Source organism: Antechinus flavipes, chromosome 2, assembly GCF_016432865.1.
Source record: "Antechinus flavipes isolate AdamAnt ecotype Samford, QLD, Australia chromosome 2, AdamAnt_v2, whole genome shotgun sequence".
In the NCBI taxonomy this organism is placed as follows: domain Eukaryota; kingdom Metazoa; phylum Chordata; class Mammalia; order Dasyuromorphia; family Dasyuridae; genus Antechinus; species Antechinus flavipes.
This window is the reverse complement of record NC_067399.1, coordinates 160,204,945-160,224,545: the sequence shown is the minus strand read 5'-3', so window position 1 is coordinate 160,224,545 and position 19,601 is coordinate 160,204,945. Positions and strand designations below refer to the sequence as shown.

Here is a 19,601-nt window from a genome sequence, read left to right as displayed (position 1 = left end):
ATAGAGCAAGTTTGCAGAGGTGGAATAGACAGAGATAGGTTGGTCTTCCTAGAAGGAGGATTAATAGAAGCAGGAAGAGTAAAGCATTCCTAAAACTCATGTCTGATGATGTTATCCTACTTTTTCAATAAACTCCTATGGTTCCTTATGACTTGTAGGATCAAATACAAACTGCCTTGTTTAGTGTTTAAAGCCCTTCATTTTTAATTCCTTTTCTTTCTTTACAATTCCACCAAAATGGCCTCCTTTCTGTTTTTCACACATTACATACTTCATGTTCCATCTTTATATCTTTGCCATGTTCTTCTTCACCTCCAGCTTCTTCATCTCCTCAGCTTCATCCAAAGCTCAGAGCAAAGGCTGTTTCCCATTCTGATCCCCAACCTAGCTACTATTACCTCCTTCTCTAGCCCTTGCAAATTATCTCCTATTTATTCTCATTTTAATGTATGCACACATTGTCTTCCTGGAAAGAATCTAAGCTCCTTCAAATCAGAGATTTAATTAATTTCTGCCTTTGTCTCTCTAGCTACTAGTAGAGTGCCTGATCAAATATCCGATATCAAATGAATATGTGTGTGTGTGTGTGTGTGTGTGTGTGTGTGTGTGTGTGTGTGTGTGATGTTTGCAAGGGTTATCTGCTTAAGATGGTAGGGATTCAAGTTGATGGTGGGTGGAGGTGAGTGGGAAGGCTGGGTTAAGATTTGGAGCGGAAAAGGTTTGGAGCAGATGCTACAGAGCAGAGAAAAAAGATTACTGAGCAGATTCGAGTTTGAATAACAGAAACAGAAAGATAGCTTGAGTCCATAAGCTTGAGACAGAGAAAGCAGGCGATAGGGGCCAGTTTAATGGGGAAGGAGGGAGGAATGAGTCAAAAGAAAGAGGGAGAAAGGGCATAAACATTTATAGCTCTATGCTAAGAACTTCACAAATATTATCTCATTTGGGTTAATTAGCAATGCCTCTTTTAGACTCAATGTTGGAACTAAATGAGTCACTCATCCGTTGCTGGATGATTAACAAAAGATTTACTTTGCTCTCATACAGAAAGGGTACAGCAGAGTTTCTCTGGATGTGAGCCCCCTTGTTCCCATTTGGAAAGGTGTACCTGTGGGTACAGAGGGCCCTGTGTCCACCTGGATTTTTGTATCCCCAGGTCACCAGGAGTCTGGGTCAAGAGAGACAAAGGCCAATTAAATTCCAAGGATACTTTTGTTGCCTTTTAGAGAAAACTAATTTCCCTGGCAGGGAAATGGACAATTCCATAGGAATTATCGATTTGTAGCTTGTAATAGCAGGTTGAAGGGGTCTAGAGTATTGATGAAATCAAGTGAATTCCAAAGATTTCAGGCTGGATGATGGCAAGGGGAATCAGAATGGTGATCTACTGGGAGAATAGGGAGAGAAGTGAGGGGCTGGGAGAAATGTAGGGGCAGGGAACTGGCCAAAGAGAATTTCAGAACCAGGATCTTGGAGTGGGATATCATCTGATGGTTAAATTTAAGATGCAGAAACATTTGTGGATATCTAGAATGAAAAAAATGAAATCTTACCCATGTATTTTAAAGGCAGGTGCATCAAATTAGGAATGTATTCATCTGTAATGGGCTGAGGCTCAAGTTGGTGTAGTGAGGTTCCAAGCATATGAGGCTAAATAGTAATTGGACCATACTCTATTAATATATATGCTTAGAGAAAGAAAGGCCCCCTGCCCACTCTTTGTGCAAGTCCTGATGTGTTGTATAGGAAATGACGATTTTGGTGGGTGGAGGCAGGGGAGTGGAAAAGGAAGGGGAAGGAGGGACTGACGGCCTTTCAGCTCAGATTTCTCTCAGTTAGCTGGCTTTCTGTCGCAGCTTCCCATATTGCTATCACAATCCTTTTTCACTTCTTCACTTCAATAAAGATTGAAGATTTTTCCCTTAACCTGACTGACTCTGGCTGATTTTAAATACATGGTCATTACATTCATCCTTCTTTTTTTTTTTTGGCGTTTATTTTTTATTAACTTTACACAAGATTTCCATCAAGCTGTTGTCCCAGATGGTAGCCACTGAACCACTTCTCTTCCCAAGGTTTTCTGGGAGAAGCAGCAGAAAAGAGCTTAAGTACCTATGCTCCATGTCCTTATCGTTCACCCCAGTCATCAAATCATTGGAAATCAAAAGTAGATCCCATTAGAAAAAGTTGGGGGGCTCTCTGAACTACTTGATCACCCACAAATTGAAATATCCAAAAAAGAAACAAAATTGTGTATTGCTACATAATAATTTATTCAAACATGATTTGTAGAGCTAAAGGTTAAATAAAAATATCTGACATAAATTGTTTATAAATATAACAGAAAAAATTTTCAGGTTTATAAGCAAGTATAGATGTATTTATTACAATAAGGAATAAATAGGGAATGGCTTTTTATCTTGGTTCTATTCTCCTTAATAATTCTCATAAACATACAATGTCCTAACCGGCTAAATTGAACCTACTTAAATTAAAAATTAAATAAAAACTAAAAGATATTAAATTAAATTAAAAATAAATTGATCCAATAGACTTGTTATGGAAAGAGGCATTTGCATCCAGAAAGAGAATTATGAAGACTGAATGTGGATCAAAGCTTAGTATTTTCACTTTTTTTTTGTTTTTTCTCATTTTTTCTGTCATTTTTTGATCTGATTTTTCTTGTGCAGCATGAAGAATATGGAAATATGTTTAGAATAATTGTACATATTTAAATTATATTGGATTGCCTGCTGTCTATAGAATGAGGTTGGATGGAGGGAGAAAAATTTGGAATACAACGTTTTGTATATGTAAATGTTGAAAACTTTCTTTGCATGTATTTGGAAAAATTTTCAAAATTAGTAGAGAATGTGGTGTGTTAGCAATTTTCTTTAATTAAAGTCAAACTGGCATTCAGGAGTAAGGAAATAGGATCAAAAGTCTTTGAGACTGAGGTTCTTAGATTGGGTATGTTGGTTTAGGATTCCTTGATCAAGTTTTGCAGCAAATAATGAGATAATTTCATCATTCCCCATCTTCAGAGCTAAATCATATGCTGATTCTCCTTCTTCATTTTTCTTTCGAATACTCGCATTATATCTGCAAATGAAATAATATATGAAAGTGGAAATGGCCTAGGAAAAGGTCATCTAGTTAGCTATATTCATCATCTCATAGAACTCAATCATTTGGCTTTCATATAGAGGTATGAATGTATCTGACTTAAGAAATATGTGTGCATTTGGTAAATAAAGAAAAGCATAAGGATTTGTACATTTTATACTTCATTTTGAGGGAATGCATTGATATAAAAATACAATTCTAAATTTTGGGCAATCCAAGTATTCTGAAGATGAGTAACAGTGCTTTCACTGTGCCTTTGAAAGTTCTTTATTTGCCAATCCAGTGTCTCAGTGGCCTAATAGGTAACATAGGGCTTTTTCTACAATGGAGGCTTTTCAATTCCGAGAAAACCCCTTTTAGGTCCTTTTTTTCAGCAGGATTGCTTCTGTGCCCACATTTTCCTTCCCTCGCTCCAGGAGCTGACCCAATAACTTACCTCAATAGGGCTGCTACGCATTTCTTCCCTTCTGGCCCCAGCAGACATGCTTCATGAAGAGCTGTGTTTCCCAGCCTGTTGAGAGGAGGAGAGTCTGCTTATTCCCGACCAGGGCTTCGGTATTATCAGGGACAGACACTGTAAGGAGAGGATGGGCACTAATGGGTAGGTACTGCGTGATGCTAGGAACCGACACGGATTCTACCTCAAACTCCACCACTGACATACTCACTAATTGTGGAAGATCCTATCAGTGTCCTCCTTTATCCTTTGCTTATAGAGACGCTGTGAAGATGAATGAGTTTAAGTTTAAGAGAGAAAGAGAAATCTTATTAAACTAAAATTAAATGTAGATTTAATCAATAATAACCACATATGACTTTTGTATCAAAGACATCCTCCTTAAATGAAGGGCACAGGTATATACACGTGTGTGTGTGTGTGTGTGTGAATATTTACGTGCATCTTTCTCTCTCAAGATATATATATAAACGCATACCTAAATACTCTTACATATTTTGAGAACTTTTTACTTCTATAGCTTATCTGTCAATGCCCAAGTGCAGCCTGGGAACTCCAGGATAGCACCCCCTGCAAGCTTCCCGTACAAGCACTTGTGCTCACAAGGCTTCAAAGCAGCCAGTACAGGCCACAGAAAAACCTCACGTCTGAGTCCATGGGGATTATCCCTTTCTCTTTCTGGGGGCTCCGCCTGTCCTACCCCTGCGGGGCTGCCAGCGGGGGAGAGGACGCCAGCAGCCCCCCAGTGACTCGCGTGACTCACAAGGTTAGATGGGCAGGTTCCAGTGAGAGGTAAGGGCTTGGGGCTCACTGTTGGATGGCCCCTGACTAGTGACTCCTGGACTCCGGCTCTGTCTCTGCCCCATATTGCCACCAGGGATCACGGGTCCCTCCCGGCTTTGTCTCTGAACTTTTTATCACTCTTTTCCTCAGCTTTGCTTGGGTGTTTGCTGTTGTTCACTCTCTTCTCAGGAAATGGCGTCAGCAGCAGACCACGAGAGGATCACACTAGAATCTTGGCTTGGATTTTAGAGCCAGGATGCCCCAAGTCCCTGCCCCGGTCCCACAGGCCGGTGGCCCAAGGATGCTGTAGGCGAAGGCTCAGAGCATGACTTCTTTCCACAACCACCGTTTCCTGCCCCTGCTTAGTTCAGGAAGCAGATCCCATTTCTTTCCTCGGGCTGTTGGCATTCTCAGGGGCATTTGGGCAGAGGGGAGAGGATGCAGAAAAGCTCACCCTCTTTTCCCATTTCCCTACACCCCATCCCATTCCTGCCTTACCAGGCAAGTTACCCACAACCTTCTCTATCGATCTCTGAAGGAGAAACGAAGAGGAAGGGGAGTGAGTGGGAGACATCACCTCTGCCCCCCAACCACTGGAGAGTCACCGTCCCATCTTATGACAGGATTGCACATGTAGAACAATTCTGGTATGAGTTCATGGAGGCCACTTTGTTGGAACTGCCAGATTTCTATATATTTATTATTTGTAACATCAGTCACATATGTGCTCTCCCCTCCCTTTGCCATCGCCACCACTTTGGTACAGGCCCTCAGCAGCAGCCGAGGGATGATCTCCCACCTCGAGTCCATCCTCCATTCCGCTTTCAGAGGGATCTTCTGAAAGTGTTGTGTAACTTACCCTACTCAGGAAACTCCCGGAGTTCCCTATTTTCTCTAGGATCAAAGATTTTTAACTGTCCTTATAACTGCCCCCACCCCCACCTTTCCAGCCTCATACCTTATACTCCCTGGCACACATAACTTTGTCAGCGACACCAGCCTCCTGGCTGTTCCTTGAATGTGATACTCCGTCTCTCAACTTCAACACATTTTTACTGGTGTTCCTCCATGCTTAGAATGTCCCTTCTTATTTTCTCCTCAGAGTTTCCCTGGTTTCCTTTAAATCCTGGCCCCAATATTACCTTCTACAGAAAGCATTTCCTAATCTTCGTTAATTGTAGCACCTTCTGTTTATTTTCAGTTTACTCCTATATTTAACATGTTTGTATGTAGTTGTTTGCATGTTGAGTCTCCTAATAGACTGTGAATACTTTGGGAACAGGGATTGTCCTTGGTATTTCATAGTAGGTGCTTAATAGATGTTTATATCTGATTTAATGCATATTGTTTTGCCAGTCTGACAGAGGCAAAACCACTTAAGAGACTTAAGTGAGTTTATCTTGTAGGATTGACTTATCATGAGAATAAATCTTGATCAATAGATCAAGGGACTAAAAGGAAATCAATGCCTATGGAAATCAATTAGAAGGCTTCCTAGGAATAAGACAATTGAAATAAACTTAGTAGGAATTGAGTTTCTTTATGCTTGTCATTTTGGTTACTATTTTCCTCTATAAGTGTCTGTTGTGAACTGCAATGTTTCAAGTACATATGTTATAAAACAGTTTTCACCCATTTAGAAAAAGCCCTAGTTTTCTCCCCTCCCCCCTCCCCCCCATTTTAGTTTCATTTCTTCCTCTTAACCACCCTATGGCAATTTCCATTAAGACATGGTGATCTATACATCACAGTCCAAGATGGCTGCCAATGGACCAAGCTTTTGGGGAGGCCTAGTGAGTATAGTTGCCACAGTCCATCTTGGTTCTTTTCAGGTATAACATGCCAATTAGGATTAATAGAAGGAATTCTGGATCATTTGGAGAAATGTGAATGGAATTATGGTCTCTATTTAAAACTCAGAGGCCAGATAAGACTTTCAGTCTATTGAAACCATCTGAAAAGCTGCTCTAAACCAGCTAAACCAATTAACCCAAGGCCACAGATTCATGTCCTGAAAAAAATTATCTCTAAAGATACCAGTTGTAGGCAAATAAAATAGAGCATTATAGTATCACTTTATCCCCACCTTCCAAGACGCAACATGACCTATGTATGTGGAGACAAAAAACAGTGGGAAAGGAAAATCACAAAAGAAAAGATCACCTCCCTGTGAAGGACACGCCTGAACAGAAGTACAGGAATACTTCACACATTTCGTGAAGTCCTTAGATTTTCCCTCCTTTTTGCCTCTGGTCGCCCTGCTCCTTCTCTTGTACTACAGAACTCGTGCTTGTGGGTACCCTTTGGGTTTCTTGTTCCTTCCCTTCTCTCCTCTGAAACCAAACAGGACTTGGTTGGAAAGGGTCCCATGTCAGGCCCAAGGCCCGCAGAGAGTCAGGGATTGCCCAGGGCCCAGCGTGGCTGGGATCTGAACCCAGGTCCAAGTTTTTGCCACCAATGCTGCCTTGGTGCAGTTCTTGGGAAAGGATGGAAAGCACGCTGTCTCTGAAAAGGCTCCCTTCCTTCCTTCGGGTGCTTTACAAGGATGTTACTAGCAGAGGCAGTCTAGGGAAACAACAAAAGGAGAAGCTACACGGTGCTGAAGGTCAGAATGGGCCCATTACCCGGAAGGCTGTGCCTTGACCCTCCCCAGGGTGGAGGAGTAGAAGACGGGTTACCTGCAGCCTTCTGCTGTTGGCCAATCATGGGCCTCGTCTCCAGTAAAACCTCATCCCCTGTCACCCCATCACATCTTGAGCCTTCTTGGGGCACTTAGGCCAGCGTCTGGCAGATGATGGTGCTGACTCTGACCCATCCCCCCTCCTCTGGCTCCCAAACAAAGGCCTTTCCTCACTCTCTGTTTGTGTAGACCCCCCAACATATGGTTAAAAGCTGAGACACTTAGGTGCCTGTGGATGTACAAGCAAAATTTCCTCTCCCTTCCAAAAATATGTGGGACAGAGTAGTCCAAGATGAGAAGATATTTGTGATCTGTATAGCAGATCTCATATTTTCCCCCCTACTCCCTTTTCCTAAATTCCCTGTCAGCTATCACCAGCCTAATCTCTGAGGTCTCAGTGTCCTTCCCAATGCTCCCATACACCCCAACAATTGCCCATAACTGTCACTTCTCTGCACTCCCACAACCACCGCCCTAATCCAGACTTTATCCTTACTCACTGCAGCGGCCTCCTGGGAGTTGCTCCCCCATCCTTCCCACTACTGTCAAAAGGATTTTCAAGAACAGGACTGATGATGTGACTGCTCTAATGAATAAACTCCAGTGGTTTACTATCGAGTCTATGAGCATTTTAATCTCTTTTTATGCTTATTTTAAAAAATATATTAACATAGTAGTGAATGTATATAATTTATAAATATATACATATGTGGGTATATTTTTTCCTTTTTACTGATGGGATGCATGATGTTTGGAGACTATTGCTTTATGTAACCATATAAGGACTGGACCTTGTTTCTTCTTGGGTTCACTTTGGCCATCCCTAACTGCTCCCCACATCCCTTTGTGATCATCTCTAGGTCAGTTAGCCAAATGTCATCTGGACTGTAAATGGGCTTTTCTGTTCAAATACGTGTTTTTGTCACTGGCTTCAGTTTGTCTTCCTGGAATCTTTCCCTTCTACCGTCTTGTTTTCCTTTTAGTTCAGCCACATACCATGAAGATGATTCCTACCCTATTCTCTCCCCCTCCCAGAAAAGCCTTCTCTTGGGCTCCCCCATGGAAAAAAGTTGCCTCTTTATGCTAGACCACCTGTTGGCCCTGGTCCTTGGAGAGCTGGGTACTCACTCCACGGTTTCCCCTAGGTTTCAGGCTGCAAGAAATTTAAACAGTGATTGGCACATAATGTTTAATAAATGCTGATTGATCCACATGCACCTTTTTTACTGCTGGAATCCTAGAGCAAGTTCTTACCCCTATTGCAATTGTGTGGGCTTAGCTAGGTTAAAACCTAACATTTCTGTACAATAGGTACATGGGCAAAACTTCCTCTTCCTTCCAATATACCCACACCATGCCCCTGCATTCCCGTGACACAAGAGGTGTGGCAGGCACCCCTCAAAGGACCCTAGGACGGTGGATGGCAAGAGCTCCACTGTCCCCCAACTTTCTTTTCATTTTTAAGGGGACATCAATATTCATTGGAGATATTAATGTTCAGCCTTGAAAAACTATTCAGAAATTCCTCATTACCTTTGATTTTCTTCTTAGTTGATCTGAATGAAGCAAATCCAGCAATCTCTTAGGATGGCTGGTTCGGCCTATATTAGTGACCTTGCTGTCACTATATGTAGGGACATATGAGTTTCTCTGTAGGAGTCATGTGGCTAGGCACTTATAACTTGCCATAATCCTGTTCCTGAATTAATCCTGGGATCTCCATTTTGCTCCCAACCTTCCCTTCAGTATCCTTTTCTCTTCTTACAAGTACTGACTAGTCCTCAAGATCTACATTTTGAATTCAACCTTAGAAACTACTGGAGAGTTCTTGGGAAGGTCACTTAATCTATCTTCTATAATATCCTGAATTACTGAACCATAGAACATGTTCCTGCTCTGATACATGGAAGGAAGAGAAGGAATGAAATTTTAATCATATAGTAAATAACATTAAACCATTACTTTTCATCTGTCAAAATAGGCTCGTGAAATCAAAAACACATATTGCTGGTACAAACATCCTTCCAAAGGATGCTCAATGATATCGTCTATAATCACTGTGGCATGTGGGAACATTATAGCCTGGGAGCACTTGTAGGAGGCTTCAACTTTTCAGTTGTTAGAAATATGGATAAAAAGCAATCCATGAGAAAGCTGAGTCGGTTCTTTCTGGATATTGTGGCCAGTACCAGATGTCCTAAGATTTACCAGACCAAGATGTTTTGATGAAATGTGAAATTTACTAAAGAGAAAAGTTTGGTTTAATTCAATCTATCTTACCAAGGTTTAAAAGGTGAGATTAGTGTCTTAAGAAAAAAAAGTACAGAGTTTTGAATTAGAATAGATCATGGAAATCAGTTATTCCTGCGTTACATTTTATAGATAAGCAAGCTGAGGCTGAAATGCTGAGATACTTGGCTTCCTTTGCTAAGTTCATATAACTAGTAGCAGAGACCACCAAGTGCCTTTTATTTTTATATTTTAGTTTGTAATTAAATGGAATAAAATGAGTGAAAGTATATTCAAACATATCTGACACCCTATACTCAATACAGAGACAGCCTAGAATCATTGTTAAACTATTTTCATATATTCATGAGTGAGCCAATATTCTACTGCAAGAAGTCTGGATAGAGACAGAGACCTTTCTCCTTGAATCTTGAAAGCCTCATGTCATCAGTGGCATAAAAATATTTTAAAATGTCAATCAGTTTCACAATGTAAACCCCTTCCCCCTCCAGCATGTTGGGAGGAATCTTTGTGGAGGATTTGCAAAAGAACATGGACAAAAGTCACACAGGATGAGGGAGTCACCTTTAACAGGATGTTCCTATATTGATGAGATCACAAGACGTCTCAAAGTATTGTTGACTTGGTGCTTCTGCAGATTCCAGGTGGAATCTCTGTCTAGTCCTTTGAGTCATGGAATCCTCTATCATTCATGTCCATTGGCTAGCTAACTTAGCTAGCTAAAACTCTAGATGTCAAGGAGAATTAAGTCATGTAGCTGGCCACTTGCCCATTATGCTTTACCAGAGGAAATTCAAGATTGTCCAGGTAATAGCCATTGTGCTAGGCAGCAGAAATGTCTACATTTTCAAAGGGCTGGGCTAGATCATTAGACTTCCCTCTTATCTCTAAAAACTTAGCCATCACATCTCAAGGCCTTGGTTTGTTTAACCCATAAATAGAGGAAGTTGGACCATGCAGCTTCTAAAGCTCTTTCTTGCTATAAAATTTATGACCCTGTGGTTTTATGGTGGTGCTTTCCATTGTGCCAAATCAGCCTCTTATTACCCCATTAAGAGATTATAATTTTATGTCCTATCTCAACCACAATGAGGGATGGTATGAGAAGGAATTTTGAATATTCTTATTTGCTGCAAAACTCTAATCTGGGGATATTTTTCAGTTAAGGGTTTTTTGCTTTGGATGACTTTTTTAAAAATCCATTATCATCAAAGCCTCTGGGAGTTTCCTTCTTTACAATGAAGATTCACTTTCCTCATAGTGTCTGGTGAAAAGGTTATCTTTTCTGAAGCCTTCTTTTAGTAGACTAACTCTTCTACTATGATCAACTTCCACAATTTAGTTAATTTATTTGATTGATTTATCAGTGACTATCTGCAAAGAAATCTGAGGCTAGCTTCAGTTCCCAGGGTTCTCCTGGCTGAGGGTGGGAAGTTGGAGTACAAGAACTCATACTGATCAATATTTTCATGGTTGAAAACTTGAGATGTTAGGCAATAGACCTGTGGTAAAGGTATGGTGGGTCAATCAACCAACCACATTTAATTGTCTACTATGTGTCCGGTATTTTCAGAGGGGAATGTTCAGTAGCCACAGGCACTACAAGTAACATGGGATATTTTATTAAGAGTAAAGAAAAATTCCTCAGATCTAAGTGGTTTTCAGCTGTCTCTGAGGATGGGATAAAAGAAAGGGAAGAGAAAAGGAATAAATGCTTATCATGCCCCTATTTATTATATGCAGGACTGAGGTGACCTAGTCACTTGGCTGCTTATCCTGAGCAATGAAATCAGGCACTATGGGTCTGGGAGAGTCAGTTCCTAGGAGATAGGCTTGAAATCCACATTTTAATAATTTGGCTGAAAAATCCCTGGACTCAAAGTCAGGACATGAGGGTTCTAGTGCTCTTTCTGACACTAATTTTGGGTCTCTATTTCTTCTGCCCAGTCATCTCTGAGCACTTTCAGTTCTAAATCTGTGAATCTGAATTTGAGCACTATCTGATTCTCAGTCTCAATTTCAGAGAAGGTTAAATGATCCTTCCTCTATGGCCAGAACAAGTCATTTCCCCTATCTGGGACGCCAATTGCCTTTTGTAAAATGGGGGTGTTGCACTAGAGTAACCTGTGAACTTACATTTCACTAAGGTTAAGTGAACTTGTGAACTCATTTTAAAAAATATTATGCTAACTATACTGTATTTCAATATATTTGGTTTTCTTTGTAATCCTCTATATTTTATTTCATGCATTTCTGTTTATATTTGACTATTTGATCATGAATTGGTACCTTAGAGAAAGAAGCCTTTTCAGCTTTAACATTTTACAAAATATGATGGAAATAAAAGTTCTAAGAATGTTGGCTGACTTATCTATAGCCATACCCTAAAAGAATTAAGATTGAAATAGTTCTTCTCACATTCTTTTTACCTTATCCACTGGAAATTCCAATGTTTGTTATTTTTTAAAAGAAATTCTATCCGCTGTTATTTCTCTATAACCTTACCATACAAATGCCATCTAATAGTTTAATTTTCTTTACCTGCTACTATAAATTAGTCTCCATTTCCATTCTAAGATTGGGACTGTCAAGTAAAACTACTTGCCACTCCTCATATTTTGCTCTCTTATACACATCATTTAGTTAAGCTGGAATGTTTTCTCCTTGCTACTACATTTGCCACAAAACCCTTTCTCTTTCAAAATTTGCTTTTAAAAATAATTCCTCTCAGCATAATACCATTTATTTTAATCACTCCAGTCATTCAAATCATCTTTTTCATCTTCATCTTTCTCAGCTTCTTGATTACCTATAATTTTAATGTATTCCTTCTGAAACACTGAAATTGGTTCTATATATGCTTATGTTTCCCTCATTTGGACTGATAAGCATAAATTGGTCTCTTCCAGTAGATTGCAAGTTAAATGAAGCACAGCTATCTATTTCATTTGAGTCCATTCACAGCTTAGTTTAAGTGTTCTATAAACAATATGGATTGAACTGATGATTAGATTTAAATAATATCTTATTTGCTGTGAGAATCTCTCAATAGTGACATTATAAGCATCTGAAATGTGATAGTAGAATTCTGTAATTGTCAATACTTTGTATTAATTCCCTCTTGGTTACTACTGATTTCATGCAATACTCTTCAAATAACTGGATTGTACTGTGATAAAATATACTTTAGAATACAGTGACTGTAGAAATGTGATGTATCCTTAAGTCTTCTGGAGAGTATCTCTTATTTAGTGGAGATTCAATTAAATGCATGTTTATTAAGGCCATAATGAGAAGTACACAACACTATGTAAACAGTGGGGATCCAAAGACATACTACATTAAATAGTGTGCTTAGCCCAACACAGCTGGTATAGCTTATATCAATCAAATGTTATCTTCAGAATCTAAGAATCATGGTGAATTAAGGAAAATTTCTTCCTAGAAAATCTTACCAATCAAGGGAAAAATTCTCCTCAATTAAACAAAAAGATATGGGAAAGAAGAAAGAGAGAGATTATTTTAACTCACTGGGAGACACAAATGTTAGCATATTTGAATATGGTAAATTTGAGAACTGAGATTTGTGTGCACTTTATGCAAGCAAATACTACTTTCCTGTCATTTTTTTCAAGTTGTCTGGCTAAAAGTCTCAATCAAGTCTCTGTTTTACTTTTTCTAGAGGAAATTATGATTTAGTAAGAATATAGGCTGCTGGGGCCAGGAGATCATTATATACTTCAACAACAATACTATATGATGATCAATTCTGATGGACCTGGCCATCTTCAGCAATGAGATGAACTAAATCAGTTTCAATGCAGCAGTAATGAACTGAACCAGCTACACCCAGCGAAAGAGCTCTGGGAGATGACTAAGAACCATTACACTGAATTCCCAATCCCTCTATTTTTGCCTGCCTGCATTTTGGATTTCCTTCACAGGCTAATTGTACAATATTTCAGAGTCCGATTCTTTTTGTATAGCAAAATAATGGTTTGATCATGTATATTTATTGTGTATCTAATTTATACTTTTAATATATTTAACATCTACTGGTCATCCTGCCATCTAGGGGAGGGGGTAGAGGGAAGAAGGGGAAAATTTGTAACAAAAGGTTTTGCAATTGTCAATGCTGTAAAATTACCCATACATATAACTTATAAATAAAAGGCTATTAAAAAAAAAAGAAAGCAGGCTGCTGTTAAGTGTCTTCATTTTTGCTGGTGAACATGTATTTCTCCTTAGCAATTTCCATTGGGTGCAGAGATTCATTCTAGAACACAAAACCATGGAACACTCCAAGCAGGCACTCTGCAGTTTGCCAACCTATTCAGTGGAAAATCTAACTTGTAGGCAGTAACCTGGGTTGTGCTTCCCTCTGTCTGGCAGGTGGGTGAGAGAAGAACACAATGCAAATGTTTATTTGCCAGTGATCATTATCTTGAAAAAGAAACATAATTCACCCACCCACCCAAAAAAAAAATCCTAAATAACATTAACCACTGTACATCATTCTGTAATCTTGGAGAGCATGAGATTTGATATTTATTTATTAGTATATCTATACATTAATTTATTTATTTAACCTGCCTTCATTGAGATACTGGGATAGGAAGAGAGATAATCTTCTATTTTGCTCAGGGAGAGGCCACTTGTTCCATTTTACTCCTTCACCTAAATGTGATCTGAATCAAATCAATAACAATCATGATAATAACAATAAGAATTGTAAGAGTTTTGTAAAATGCAGATAAATCATTATCATAATGATTTATTATATTTATTATACTTAGAAGAAACATTAAAAAATCTTATACAGAAAGAGTAAATTGATCTACTAATCAATTTACTGGGGATCCAAAGACAGCTTCCAATCTATTTATATACTATGTTAAATAGTGTGCTTAGTCCAATAAAGCTGGTATAGCTTATATCAACCAAAATATCTTTGGAATCTAAGAACTGTGGTGGATTAAGGTAAATTTCTTCCTAGAAAACCTTAGCAATTAAGGAAAAAAATCTCAATTAAACAAAAAAAAATTTGGGAAAAAAGAGAGAAAAATTATTTTAACTCATTTTTTGACTCATTATTTTGACTCTGGAGTTAAAACAAATATGGAAAATTGGAGAATGTAGTTTATCAAACATCACCTCTGTTAAGAGGTGTTACAGAACTTTTATATTTAGTGAAAAAAGTGCTTCTACATAGTTCTATGATCAGGTTTCTTTTAATAAAGACTACCATTGTACATTAGGCCAACAGAGTTTAATAATGTTATAAAATCAGAATCATCTATTAGAAAAATACATACATAAGCCCAGTATAAAAAATGCTATTAATAACATTTTAGCAATTAGCCTTTAAAAAAGAAACTGACAAAAGAATTCAAAGAGTACTTTTAAGATAAAAGGCTAACAACATTTAAGACAATTACTGTATAATAAATCTTCAAGAACTAGTTAAGATATTCTGCTATTTGATAAAATAATATAGTAAGATCATAGATCTAAAGCTGGAAAAGTTCAGAGATGATTTCATCCTCACTTCAATTTAGATCAAGACAAGGAAACAGGCCCAGAGGAATGATTCATCCAATGCCACACAAATACTAAATGATCAGAGATGGGTCCTATCTGTCTAGAGTCCATATTCTATGCCCTATACTAGAAGACTTTGCTGATATAGATGTTCTATTTGGTAGAAATCATTAACACACACATTCACACATAGAAAAAAATCATTCTGGAAAAGAGGCTAAAATTAATTTGAACACTAAGAAAGATCAAGATAAAGTTATTTGTAATCTTAGGCACGAGGGTAGTTGCATATACACTAGGAGGACAGTTTATAGAAATGGGGATGCTATTTAGGAGTCAGTTCACATGAGAAAAACATTTCCATTCTAGTAACAAATTATTTTAATGTCCTTGGCTTATTATGCTAAAAATGATACCATTTAAAGATACTCAGGCATTGATTTTCAAGGTAGTTTAAGAAGAGGGAGATTCCAAATGTTAAATATTACTAAAGCTATTACAAACTAAAACTACATGACTGAGATGACAATAGTTCCCACAAGGATGCACAGTGGCCAAGGTATGCTGTCACCCAAGTCCCAGGCTTTATGCATACCTGGGCCAGCCTCATACATCTGTTTTTCATTTCTATAAAACTCCTTATGAGAATGAACTGCCCACTGATCTTAATAATCAAAAATTATTAAAACAGGTCTTTGATCTCCATGATGTGGGCATTCCTTCTAATAATTCAGATCCCATCCTATGCACCTCTTGCAATAGCCTCATCTCACTTCATTATAAGAGTCCATTCAGTGTGGCTCAGGAACTCTGAAAATTCTCTCGACACCACAAGGATGTCAGTGGAGTGCACGTATTGCCAGTCTGTCATACCTCATTTCTCCCACTGACTAGCCCACCACTTCAGACTATACATTCTTTAGTAATAGTCTTTACATTGCTTTTTAATTTGTGTTTGTAACAGATTTGTTCATGCCCACTATATTCCTCTCCATTTTCCTTTGAGGGTGACATTCAAAAATTTTTAGGGACTGTAATAGTTCATAATTCACAGCATACAACACTGGGAAAATATTGGTATCAAGAAGAGGAGACTTTATTTTTGGGAAAAACTTAGGGTCATTAAAAAAACCTTGCAATTTCTCAAAAGTTAGAATTTAGCTATTTCCTCTCCTCTTGTTCAGTTCAGGCCCAACTGACTGACCAATGTGTATCCAAAATAGATTCTCTCTCCAGATTGCCTTTCAACTACATGTTACAGTCTGGACAAGAGGCATTTTTCATCCACTTGGCTTTTCTTATGTGGATGATTAGGCCAACCTCTTGTGTAGTTATGGATTTTGGAGGTTCTGTAGCACTCTGTGCAATCAGCACACTGTCATTCACAAACTGGAGCATCTGAAGGACCTCTCTGTCTAGAAAGAGGTTCTCTCCTTCTTGGGCTTTGCAGTGGATCTCTTCTTCAACAGAAGAGAACACCTTTGGTAAGCATATATCTCCCTGTTTCATCCTTTGCTTGATAATAATTACCAGTGGGTCACTGAATGAGCTTATCAACATCTCTTTCAAGGCATCTAGTACATTTTGGACATAAATATCTGTAATGGGGACAAACAGGTGAGTCCCTCTGATCTATAGAACCTAGAGCCACTGCTGGTAAGCCAGTTGAAAGAATATCTATGTTGAAAGAATATAGATGCTTCAGGGATGTCCATTCCTAGGAAGGCAGCATTTTCATAGACTTATCTCCTAACTTTTGGTGCTCTCAGCTAGGAGGAGGGCCTGGATTCTAGGGATGGGGACTGTAGCATCTCTTCTGCCACAGATAAAAGGAGAGCCCCCCGAGAAGAGCTGTAAACCTTGGGGGGGAACCCTTAATCAACTCCTGTAATGACAGTAGGACAAAGAGAGTATGTATCATCCCAAGGCACCAAACACTGGGTTGAGGCAGAGAACGGAAAGCCCACTGGAAGTGGCTTAGAGTTCTGCAGATCATGGCAAGGAGAGCTCACCTGTCTGCTCCTCTTACAAATGGGAGAGAATTTATTGGAGTGAGCTTTCAGGATGAAATTTTGCTTTATCAGATTAAATGCTTTTTTTTTATTGTCAATAAGCAATAGGTACAAATAAGTTTTGTAACTTTTTTTTAATCTTGCATTTGTTTGTTTTTCTCCTTCAAATTTCATTCCTAAATGTCTTCCTATTACTTTGCTCAATTGGGTCCCTGTCAGTCAATTAACAAACTTTTATGAAGCATCTACTAAGTATGAGGTATTTTACTAAGGGCTGGGGAATATAACAAGAAGAAAAATATAGTCATTGCTTTTGAGAAGCTCAGAGTTGGGGAGCCAACAAGCTATGTATGGGATAAACAGGTAATAATTAAGAGAGGGAAACCATTAGAATCGAGAGGTTTGGTAAAGACTTCCTATAGATAGAATTTTAGTCAGAACTGAAAAGAAGCTAAGTAGAGGGGAGGAAGGACTGCATTCCAGGCATGAGGGACAGCCAAAGAACTTTATAATCTTCCATCATTTTTTAAATAAGAATTTATAAATGAATTTATATTTCAGCAGCAGCATAGTAAAGTGAATAGGGCACAGAAGGCCAGGGTTCAAATAATACCTCAGATATTACTGGCTCTGTGACTCTGAATAAATCATTATATTTCTCTGTGCCTCAACTTCCTCCTCCAGGAAATGAAAGTTGGCCTTTAATATCCCTTCTAGCTCTAACTTTTATGATCTTGTCATATTCTAAATGGGCAGTGTCTTTGGCTGCCATATTGCTCCACTTTGCATATATGTAAAGTATTTGCTGACTAATGTGGCTTTTAAGTCCCAGGTTTCTCAATTACAGAAATTTGTTTATATTGGTTAAATTTCTGCATGAAATTGTTATAAACATAATTGATGTCCTTTCTTTTATCCACTTCTCCTTTTGGGCAATTTATTCAAATAGGTCAGATTGAAATTGTTATAAATCCACTCCATATTTGTCCCACTTTTCTTTCCTTCTAACTTAGTATGAATTTTGATTCCTATTCTAGGATATTCTTGATGAAAACACAGGAAGGGTACATGTAGACTTCTATAGCTGTTTTCCTATAGTAGATTACATTATCATTATTACCCAAATGATTTAATGGTGTATTCACTATACAAGAAAAAAATTTCATACTAGATGGCATAGTGGCCCTGAAGTCAGAAGGACCTGAGTTCAAATCCAGCTTCAGATATTGACTTAACACTTATTAGCTAAGTGACCCTAGGCAAGTCACTTAATGCCAATTGACTCACACACACACACAAAAACTCTATCTATTGTTTGTTGATTATCAACAAATATTTGGTAAAGAAGAAGAAGATGGAAAAAGCTTTCCATTAACAATGAGTCTTCCATGCCAGTGTAAAATGAAACAAGATTCACTGAAATGTGTAACCATGGAAATAATTTTGTTTACTGATTTTTTAAGTATGAACATCAAAAGAGACATCATTTAGGGAGATAGGTGCTCAAAGATATTTGCTAGTGTTAAAAAAGATGCCCTGTTGCAACAACCTATCACCTAAAATAACATGCATGTGAGAAGTAGTATAAACATATATAACAGGAGCTGGTAATATACCAAGAACAGATAGAAAGCCTGAATTGTGCAACAGTATCTAAGAGAAAATTTTTAAAAGCTATTAGGAGGCTTTTAGCTTGTTTGGCTTTATGGGAAGATAGGGACAAGACTAATATAGGCTAAGAGTTTGGATATATTTCAGTTTGTGCCAGCAGGAGTATCCAAACCAAAAAAATCATAAACCCATTAAAGTATAAGAAGCAGTATTCAAAATTGGAGTTTTCCACTCTATATTCTGAAAAAAATTTTGTAAGGGAAAAATAGAAGGAGAAAGCTGAGAGTAACATTAGATTTTTAGCAGATATTCCTGCCATAGATTAGATGGAGAATTTAGGACAAATAAGTGATACACTCAAAATTATCTAGTTCATCAGCAATACCACTGAGAACAGGACCCAGAATTCCTGATTTCTTTTTGTACTCTATTCATTCACATTTTAAGACATACAATAATGCCTCCTTTATAAGATGCAAAATGAATATTAAAACCTTGATATTACATATAGGTTGTGTGATCTGAGACAAATCACTTAATTTCTTAAAGGCCAGGCAATTCTTTAGACTATAAATTATAAAACAACTGCTGAGTGAATTATAGGAGTTTCCTCACCATAAATTCCCTGTACCAGTGAAACCATAACCAGAAAAAATCTTAATAAAATTTTAGGATTATTCTCTTTATTCTTCAGATATTATTTATATTTATATTTGAAGGCTATAAAATAATATGAGCTAATTTAAATTAAATTTACCAACTAAAATTTAAATTAAGGATAGTTTTATTGTTTTAATGTTCAATTATTGAGTTCTATGGAAAACCCACTGAAAATAGGTAAACCAATGGTCCTTTTTTTTTTTTTTTTTAATCAATTTTGGAAGATTAAAGAAAATAACCCTTTCAATACAGGGAAGTAGTTTGGTGGAACAAAGAGAAAATTTGCATTGTGGTGAGAAAGTTCTAGGTTCAAGTATGTATAATTGACACATAAGCACTGTGTGATTGACTGTATGACCAGTCCCTCAACCTCTCAATGTTCCAGGTAATGTTAAGATGAGGAAGTTGCTCTACTGGAGGGAAGTTCCTTGTACCTATGAGATTACAGGTATGGACAGAAAACACTTTCAATGATCTAGTG

The 19,601-nt window shown here is 38.0% G+C and overlaps 1 protein-coding gene across 3 annotated transcripts in view; it reads right to left on the bottom strand.

Annotated features, from left to right (window-relative positions):
* Nucleotides 1-2,249: 2,249 nt before the first annotated feature.
* The window catches only part of DZANK1 (double zinc ribbon and ankyrin repeat domains 1), a 137,574-nt gene continuing 120,222 nt past the window's right edge, over nucleotides 2,250-19,601 (bottom strand). For all 3 annotated transcript variants that reach the window (XM_051975865.1, XM_051975866.1, XM_051975867.1), the window contains 2 exons: nucleotides 3,563-3,637; nucleotides 2,250-3,102 (listed from right to left, as the gene is read on the bottom strand). In XM_051975865.1, coding sequence (XP_051831825.1) covers nucleotides 2,937-3,102; nucleotides 3,563-3,637 — 241 coding nt within the window. In that variant the 3' untranslated portion in view covers nucleotides 2,250-2,936. The remainder of the gene's footprint in view (nucleotides 3,103-3,562; nucleotides 3,638-19,601) is intronic.